We start from the raw sequence: 9038 nt of genomic DNA on the forward strand, positions 1-9038 counted from the left end.
TAAGACAGAGGGCTTTTAGTCAGATGGGCCTGGGCTCAAGTTCCAGGGCTACCAGTTCTTCTTTAATCACGGGTGAGCTTCAGTGAAGCCTCATTTGCTTTGTTAAAAAAATGGGGAAAATAATGGTAATTACCTACTAAGAGTGGATATGTTTAAAGCACTAAGCACAAAGCTTCACACATGCTAAACGGTAATATTTGCTCTTGTTAATGCTCTTAAGAGTACACAGCTGGTCTTCCTGAACCACTAAGGCCACAATCCTAGAGAGTCAGAGATATGTAGTGCATGAATACGCATGCACGCACGCGTGCACACACACACACGCATACACACATACACACCAGGAAAACCAGGCTGCACAGGCCTTAGATACCCCTTCTGTATTCATAATTCACTAGCAGACGTGTTGTCCCCCTTCAGTTCCGCCCTCCCCGCCCCTTCTCAGCCTGCCCCACAGCTGTGTGGGGGCTGGAGTTCAGCCCCTTTGGAGACAGCTTAAGAGGGCATCAACTTGGCCCCTTGACAGCCACTTATTACCCCTCCATCTCTGGTAATTAACCCCCAGGGAGCCTGGGCCTCCTGGGGTTGGGAGGTGAGGGTAGGGACTCCTTAGATCTCATTGGCACACGGTTGCGGTGAAACTGCAGAGACATCAGGCAGCCTGGGGAGCTCTGGCCCAGAATTGGAAACGTGCTGGTCCTCATATCTTAATGGTGTGTGGGGGGTGCTATGGACCACCCAGTGGGCATCTGAGGCATGATGGATAGAGGCTGAGGTGCTAGGAGTGGTTCCCTTTATTAATGGTCAGAAAGTCAGGATCACTGAAGAAAGTCACTGAGGGGCGACAAGGCCGAGAGGCTGAGGGGCCTGGAGAGATGGGGCAGGGCTCACCACTCACTCAGGGGGCACAGCTGGTCCAAGAGGGAGAGGCACTGGTCACTTGAATCACAAGGGTCAGAGCAGGCACCTGCGAGAGTGCGGGAGAGTCGTAAGCACCCTCATCTACACTACATCCAGCCGAGACGGACTCTACCAAGTCCCCCCTTGCATCCCCTAGTGTCCCAGGACTCACCCAGAGGCCGAGGGAGTGTTGGCCCAGTGGGTGGCAGTCACAGGCTAGGGCTGGGGGTCGTGGCGGGTGTGCAGGGCCTGGGAGCCCCAGGGCTGATGCCCTGGCTGGCGTAGTACTCCACCACCTGCCGTGGCACCTCGGCCAGGACGCATTTAGCTAGCGCAGAGGGTGCCGCCTGGGTTGAGGGTGGGGACACGGTTAGGCGCGGGAGAGTGGAGGAGCTGGAGGGGGTCAGGTGAGGGGCAGGGCTTCGAGTGCCAGCTGGGCTCCAGAGTCCTACGCGGTGCACCAATTGGGTGGGAAAGACAGGTCAGATTTGGGGGGCAGGAGGAGCTGAGGCGTCCTTCGGCCTGAAGGGGGCCCTGGGCACTCACATCCTTGAAGTCCCGGAAGGGCACGAACTGGACGATGTCGCGGGCCGCGGGCACGCCTTGGGGACAGCGCAAAGGGCCGTCGTCGCCGTCCAGCAGCCGCATGTCAGAGAAGTCGGCATTGCCCACGCCCACAATGATGATGGACATGGGCAGGCGGGAGGCCCGCACGATGGCAGCGCGGGTCTCAGCCATGTCGCTCACCACGCCATCTGTGAGCACCAGCAGCACCGAGTATTTCTGAGAGTAGGCAGAGGGGGAGCGAGGGTCAGCTCTGGGTCCTTGGTACCCGCCCCCAGCCCGGACCCTGGCCCTGGCCCCACCCAAGGACACCCAGGCTGTCTCTGCTTCATGTCTGGATCCTCACCGTGGCTTGGCCAGTGCTCTGCTCCCTCTGGGCTGGCCCTGCCACGCGGTTGATGATGGGGGCCACATTGGTGGGACCATAGAGCTGGATCTGGGGCAGGCAACGGCGGTAGGAGGTGATGACCCCTGAGATCTCTATGGACAAAGAGGTGAGGAAGGCAGAGATGAGCAGGGAGCCCTTCCTGACACCCCTTAAAGCAAGGAGGGGCTTCCCTGTACCAGGACTGCCTTGCTACCAGGTTCTTCACTAAGTAGGAGAGTTGGACAGTCCAGGTGCTGGGGGATTTGGGTGGGCAGATGCTGGGTCAGGAGCTGGAAGTCTTCCCAAACGAAGGCAGGCGTTGAATGGGTGAAGGGGCAGGGAGCTGGGCCTATGGAATGGAGTCTGTGCTCCTGCATGGGGTGCACAGGGGTGGGCTGCAAGCTGCATTGGAGGGAGGCGGGGCTGGTGGGGATCTCCTCCCTTACCTTCACATTCAGGATTTTCCGGGTCAAAGTTGATAGCAAAGTCATGGGACACCTGTGAGGGTAAGAGGAGGCCAGCCAGGGGATGTCTTTTCTTCTGGTCTGACTCTCCCACCACCTCCTCTCTTCCCCTGGCACCCAGCCTACCTCGAAGTTGGGGGGGATTCGAGCCCCAAAGCCGAACGCTGGGAACCGCTTGTCACTAAGGAGAAGAAAAGTGTGTGGGGGTTCACTGGGCAAGGCCTCCCTGCCTGTGCCCCACCCTCACTTCCTCCTACCTGTCATAGTCCTGGCAGATGCCTCCCACTGCACGCAGGGCCTGCAGGTAGTGGTTGGGCTGGCGGGAGCTGAGGCAGTGCAGGGACTGACTGCTTCTCGGGTCCCCATTGGAGGCGGTGAAGTCGATGGCCACCTGGTGGGGATGGGGAAAGGATTATGTTGCATCTGTGAGAGCCAACAGAGAGGCAAGGCCAGAGCTAGGATCTGTAGGGAGAACCAAGGTGATCTGAGCAAGCCCACAGGTTGCCTCATCACAAGGTCAGGTGAGGGGAGCAATCTGACCAGATTAACAAGTTTGATTACCTGACTTTTTGTGTCAGCGCAATGTATATTTTTTTTGTCCTGTTATTAACTTGCAAGCCCCAGTAATGGCCAATTATTTGTACAGCAGCAAAAGTAAATTGAAGATACTGGCTAAGGCTGGATTGATTGTGCACTTCTATGCTATATTGCAAAATCCAATATCTGTTCTTTGGTGGTTATGTAAAAGGCCTGAAGAATTACTATCTAGTGTGCGATCTGTGATAACTGAATATTCCTTGTATATCTGTCTCTGATGCAAAAAGGTAAAGTAACACAATTACAATACATAATTAAATGCAGGGGAAAAAAAAAAAAGCTAAGGCTCACAGGAAGTCCAAGTAGGGGCAGTGGGGATTCCGGGCTCCTTCTGTTCACCATGGGCCAACCCCTCCCTTTTGGCCACGTCCCCATCCCCTGGGCCTTTACCGTGAAGCTGATCTGGCAGCCACCCATGATGTAATCCAGGAAGGTGTGCACCTTCTCCACCTGGTGGGAGGTGAGAGGTAAGATGGAGGGATGGTGCCTTGAGGAGGGAGCCGGGTGGGGCTTCTGGCAGGTAGAATGGAGGGGAAATGGAGGGACCAGAGATTTTGAGGTTAAAGCTGGTGGTGGATAGGGAAAGGGTGCTCAGTTCCCAGAAGCAGAGAAACTGATCTGTAAAATGAGGGCAGGGTTGAATCTGAGGTTGCCATGTGGGTCGGGGTGGGGCGGGGCTTGAGGCCAACAGTGGGATTTACCGTGCACTGTGCCAGCACTACGGTCCCCGAGCTCTTGTAATTCTTCTTCTTGTCCCGGTACTTGGGATTGATACAGTCCCACTGCATCTAGACCCCACACACCCCACAAGCCCAGGGTCACATCCCAGGACCCCTCCTCCCCCTTCCAGCAGCAGAGCCTCCCAGAGCAAGACCCCCATGGCTCAGTCTTTAGGCTGAGTCTAGGGGGTTCCCACCCTATCTCCGTCCCATTACAGGTGAAGGACTCCTCAGCATTACCCTTGGGATTCTCCCAGAGATCTGGGTGGGATGCTGGGGATAGGGGTTGGGTGTGGGGTCTTTGTGACACCTCCTGCCCGGGGTTTGCTGTCCCTTCCTGCATCTCCTGGAAGGTGCTGGTGAACTCGCCGATGAAGTCGTGTTTCCCGCTGGAGTCATAGTCATACACCAGGAACTGAAGGCAAGGGGGGGTGGTCAGAGTCAGGGAGGCTTTGAAGTGGTTCCTGGGGGCAGGAGAGGGGACTCAGGGAGGTAGGGGCCTGACGGTCGGTCGCTAGGCCCAAACAGATGTCCTCGACCTGCCCAAAGAGGCCACCTACTGAACTTCATTCTTTGGCTCAGTCTGGCAGGGACTTTGGCTTCTGACAGAGGGCACACGTGTAGGAAACTGGAGCTGTGACTGGTTCTTTACCCTATGGTGGGAAGGGGGATCACATGGGGGAGAGGGAGGGGCTTGCCACATGCAGGGGGACGGTCTCAGACAGACGTGGGATGCTCTAACAGGCTGCCCTCACTTGTGGGGGCTTCACCTTGAGAGGCCGGTTGACATCGCAGCTGCACAGGGAGTGCAGGGACAGACGGAATGGCTCCCAGCTGGGGTTCAGATTGTTCTTCACCACCTTGGAGAGGCACCAGAAAGCTGGTCACCTCCAATCTGGGTTCCCTTCCTCTGCCCTTCCTCCCTCCTTCCCCATAGTTCCAGGCACCAACCTCCGTTCTCCAGACCAGCTGGTCGCTCTGGTCCTCGTTGGTCTTATAGATCTCCATGAAAGGGTCAGACTTGCTGAACAGATCCTGAGGACACAGGAGAAAGGACCCATGAGCCTCGTGAGGTCTGCAGGGGAGGCGGCTAACACTGAGAAGGGAGCAGGGTTGGGATCTGGCATTTGTCCCAAGTCGGGGGCTAGGCACCCTCACAGGGGAGGTGGGAGCCTGATTTCTGGGGTTCCAACCTTGTTATCCAGCTTGTGGGCTCTGAAGGTGAGTTGCACATAGTCATTGGTGCCAGATACCTCTTCGGCCACGATCTGCAAGGGGACACAAGTGGCAGGACTCTCCCCACCCCACCCCCACAAGGCCCTTTCCCTTAGGTGGGGGCCAGCCCTGGGCATGTTGTCACCACGGATGTCCATGCAGGGATATTGAATGCCCTGCCCAAGGGTGAGGACAGGTGACCTTGCCTACCGTGATGGTGGACTTGCCCGCATTCTTCCCATTCTTCAGCAGCAGCGGCTTAGTGACCTTGGTTTGTGACACAATCTGGGGATGGAGGTAGAGGGAGACCCAGCTGTGATGCCCCCACCTGCTTTGGTACAAAGGACAAGGTAATAAGTGTTCACAGGGGCTATACTTGGGCTAGAATTGGTCTTAATTTCCACAGCAACCTTAAGAAGTAGGCACTGTGACCCCCACCGTTCAGACGAGGAAACAGACTCAGAGTCTAAATATCTAGCCCAAGGCTGCACAGCCAGTGAATGGCAGAGATAGGGTCGAAGCCCCGACCTAACTAGCTCCAGAGTTCTTGCTCTGTCTCCTTTTGGCTTCCAGAGGCATGGGGATGGGGGCGGGGTGGGAGTGTAGACCTGGCCCAAGGTGCACTCTGTCGAGCCGAGGAAGGTGTCGTTGCGGGGGCTGGTGGCTCCATCCTCTGCATCAAACACGTGGAACTGCAGAGGCTGCTTCTCCTCAAAGAAATACTCGAGGGCCAGCACCCGGGAGAAGACAGGGCTGGAGCAGGAGCGCAACACCTCTGTGCGCTCCACCTGCGGCAGGAGGGGAGCAGGTTGCTGGGCTGCTTGGCTCTGCCTTGGACCACTCTGCTCTTGCCAGCTTTCCTCAGGCTCCTGCACACCCAGTGACTAGCTCTTCCCTCCCTGGGCTGAACCCCAAGCTCAGGGTGCTGCCAGCCCCCTCCCGACCATTTGTCCTCTGGGGCTCCCACAATTGAGAGCTGTGCCACGGCCTTTGGGGGCAATCTCAGGATCCAATGGGACTCCGTGGGCTTCAGAAGCTGTTGAAATGGTTTGTGTCGGTAATGATAGCACACCCATCTCCAGGGTTACCCACACAGCTTTGAAGAGGCTGCTGGGAGTCCTCATGGTCCCCCATGAGGCTTTCACTGTCCCCACCCAGCCTACTCCCTCCTAGGCCCAGGGGTTAGTGAAGGAGAGCCCAGCCGCTCTCACCTCCACCCACTGCTCATCGGACTGGAGCTTGAGCAGCACGCAGGGGTGGGGCTTGGTGAGCGTGTCTCGGTCTAGGAGGCCGTGGCAGGACACTCGCAGCTCCACTCTCGAGGCCCCCAGCGTCATGGCTGGGGGCTCGGGCACCCATGCCATCTCAGGGTCCGACATGTCACTGTGGGGACAGAGCAGATGGCCTGGACACTGGAAGGGGACTACCTGTCAGGAGAGAGGGTCTGTCTCTGGGCCCCAAGCCCTTGCCCTGCTTCCTGAGGCCCTGGCATCCCGTGGACTGGCTTCGCTCTGACCCTGGAGCTCTGAGCCAGGGAGAGTGGAGGACATGAGCCTCCCACTCCTGCACAGCTCAGTGCTCCTGTCATCCCTGCTGGCCTAGTATGTGTGGATGGGGCTGGAGAGGGCTGTACGGCTGGGGGGGTTCCTGGCAGCCTTGGCTCCCAGACCATCGATTGATCCACATTTTCTGCTATCTCAGCATCTTCTGCTATTTCCCGGCTGATGTTTGAGCCAGCGCTGCACTCAGCCTTGGCTCAAGGGAGCTGAACTGGGGCAAGGGGGTGGGGAAGGGGGTGGAGGGGCCCCTGGAAGTCTGAAGAGGTCAGGAATGGAGACTGTGGTGGGCAGAGGAGGCAGGTGGGAAGGTGCCCTGCAGGGCTGTCCCCGTCTACCTCCTCTGACTCACCTTCTGGTTGGCTGATAGAAAAGGGGAGGTGGTGGGCTTGCAGAGTTAGAAGCAGAGCCTGGTCGCTGATGAAATCTGTTCCCGGTTCCTGGCAGTGGCTCCCACTATGACAACTCTGGTTTCCCTCCCCACCTCCCCTGTTCTCACACTTCTTGGCAACACTGGCACTGTCTCTTAGCGACAGGATTTTTGGGGAGCTGCAGCCCCCTCCATGCTGCCCGTGGGATGCACGCACGCCACCCTCCCCCAAGCAGTGGTAACAAGCCTCGGGCAGCAGCAGGCAGGGGTCCTCTGGCCCAAGCTCATGGCTGGTCCGTTCATCTATCTGTGTCTGCCCACATCTCAGGGTGAGGCTGTCTGATCCTGTGTTGTGCTTCCCCGGAGTGTGTGTGTCTGAATGCCCCCACTCCTGTGTCTGTCCCCTAGTTGGGTGTCCGTCTCCAGGAGGGTATGACAGTTCCCGTACCTCCCTCAGAACCCGGACCCTTCCCTGGCTGGGTACCCCCTCCCCGCACCATGTGCCTTTCTGGATGAGTGAGGGAGGGTCTGGGTTGGGGGGATTCTGCCTTCCGACCACAAGTCTCCCAGCTCTCACAGGTCCCCTGAACTGGGTAGGGGCATGTGATTGTGAGGGTATCGGGCAGGACTGGTGACCTCTCTGGAGGCTGGGGGAGATGTTGTTATGGAGACTGGGCCAGGCTGGGCTGGGCTGGGGCTGGGCTAGGGAGGAAGGGGTGCTCACCTGGGCTCTAGTCGGGGGCTCCTCTCTCCGGCTCTCTGCCCCTGGCCCTGACTCCTTTGCTGCTCCAGCCGCTGGCGCTGGCTCTGGCTCCGGCTCCGACTCTGCTGCTATTTATGGGGCCTGGATGGGGAGGGGTGGGGGGGCCGCAGCACCAGCTCCCCCTTCATAGACCAGTTAGGAGGGAGAAGAGGGGAGGGGCAGGGCCACTGCTTAGGAGGGAGCCACAGAGCCGGGGGAGGAGGGCAGGCTAGGGATGGCTCAGAGGCTGGACCCCTGCAGACACAGTGACACACATCTTCCCCTTCATGCCACACCCACACCCAGCATCACTGAGATGCACACATTGCGGTGGTGCGTGCGCACACATACTTTCATGCCGGGAAATGATGGAGACACATGCACCCACGGCTCACAGGCTCACACATATCTTGACACGTGCAGGTGCCAGCGCATAAACTCACTGTGACACCATGACAGTTACAGCCCTACGGATACACACAGGGAAACACACCCAGTCTCACAACACTCTCCATACCGCATTTGTTAAGGACAGTTGCAGTCACGTGTAAAAGAACACTGGGCTATACTTGTCACACACACATACATTCACTCACTCACTAGAACCAACCCGAATACAACAGAATGGAGATCTTCACGTGCTCCTTAAAAACCATCATGTACCTCACTGATCCTCATAGCTTTGAGACTTCAAAGTTTCCTAATCACCTTTTAACAGAGAGATCCAAGGAAATGGACACGATGGCTTAACGGCACACAGTGCCACATCCTGAAGACAGGGGCTTCCCAGTGCGAAGATGTGCTGAAGAACTGGTTTCCGAGGTACTTTCCGGGTGCCCACGACTGACCCCTCCACCCCAGATTCAACCCATATGGTGACATCCTTGTGGGAGGGGCTGTGCCACACACAGATCTGGAGGAAACAAGACGTTAGTCATTCCCTAGTGAGACTAGGAGAAGTAAGAAGTTGCCCAGGGAGCTGCACATCACATGTGAAGGCATTTGGGTACACGGTGAGTACGCAAGGGGGGGGGGTCACCAAGACATCTTCACCCTCCATCCCCGAAGCTGCTCGTGTATTAAGGTAGCAGCCATTTATTGAGCATCTCCTGGGTGCCAGGCACTGTGCCAGGGGCTGGGGCTACACAGGTGATTAAGACACTGCTCCTGCCCCTGGGGCAGGTGCATGTATATAGAACAAAAGCCTCACAGAGATGATCAGCCAATACACAGGTGAGGTATGACAGTGGTAAAGTATGGACCTATTCAGGATTTGGTGGGCCACAAAGAGGAAGGACTCAATTTGGATGAGTCTAGGGAAGCATCAGGAAGGGCTTCACAGAGGAAGAGGCTCTTGGGCGGAGACCTGAATGCCGAGCTAGGATTTGTTAGTATTTATCAATGGGAAACCATTAATTTGAGTCATTGATCTCCCGCCATAGGCACTTCTGCTCACCTGCAGGCTACCCTACTGTTGAGATTTCTGACTATTGATGGTGCCCCCAGGATGACACACCACCATTTAATTCCACCATTAGTGAGCC

The 9038-nt window shown here is 57.1% G+C and overlaps 1 protein-coding gene across 7 annotated transcripts; it reads right to left on the bottom strand.

The window, feature by feature from the left end:
• Positions 1-309: 309 nt before the first annotated feature.
• On the bottom strand, positions 310-8103 carry CPNE6 (copine 6). 7 transcript variants are annotated; one of them, XM_010954741.3, is made up of 17 exons: positions 7477-8059; positions 6038-6209; positions 5435-5614; positions 5037-5111; positions 4805-4879; positions 4563-4646; positions 4382-4471; positions 3922-4026; positions 3594-3680; positions 3283-3342; positions 2553-2686; positions 2422-2476; positions 2278-2329; positions 1811-1944; positions 1447-1683; positions 1073-1247; positions 344-967 (listed from the first exon to the last, which is right to left on the bottom strand). In XM_010954741.3, exons 2-16 carry the CDS (start codon positions 6203-6205, stop codon positions 1110-1112), a joined length of 1674 nt encoding a protein of 557 aa, XP_010953043.2. In that variant the 5' UTR covers positions 6206-6209; positions 7477-8059; the 3' UTR covers positions 344-967; positions 1073-1109. The 7 variants fall into 7 exon arrangements, with proteins under 7 accessions (XP_074221832.1, XP_045372470.2, XP_010953043.2 ...); XM_074365731.1 differs by having other exon boundaries at positions 310-967; positions 2046-2476; positions 7477-8078; XM_045516514.2 differs by lacking the exon at positions 7477-8059 and having other exon boundaries at positions 341-967; positions 6038-6220.
• Between the last annotated feature and the right edge of the window lie 935 nt (positions 8104-9038).

Source organism: Camelus bactrianus, chromosome 6 (assembly GCF_048773025.1).
Source record: "Camelus bactrianus isolate YW-2024 breed Bactrian camel chromosome 6, ASM4877302v1, whole genome shotgun sequence".
Classification (NCBI taxonomy): domain Eukaryota; kingdom Metazoa; phylum Chordata; class Mammalia; order Artiodactyla; family Camelidae; genus Camelus; species Camelus bactrianus.

What these genes read in the sequence shown, in the direction of transcription:
- CPNE6 (XM_074365731.1), bottom strand. Translation starts at nt 6,205, where the DNA reads ATGTCGGACCCTGAGATGGCATGGGTGCCCGAGCCCCCAGCCATGACG. An exon ending in AGCTGGTCTGGAGAACGGAG is followed by an intron (nt 4,472 to 4,562) that starts GTTGGTGCCTGG and finishes TGCCTCTCCAAG; the next exon opens with GTGGTGAAGAACAATCTGAA. An exon ending in ATGTCAACCGGCCTCTCAAG is followed by an intron (nt 4,027 to 4,381) that starts GTGAAGCCCCCA and finishes CCTTGCCTTCAG; the next exon opens with TTCCTGGTGTATGACTATGA.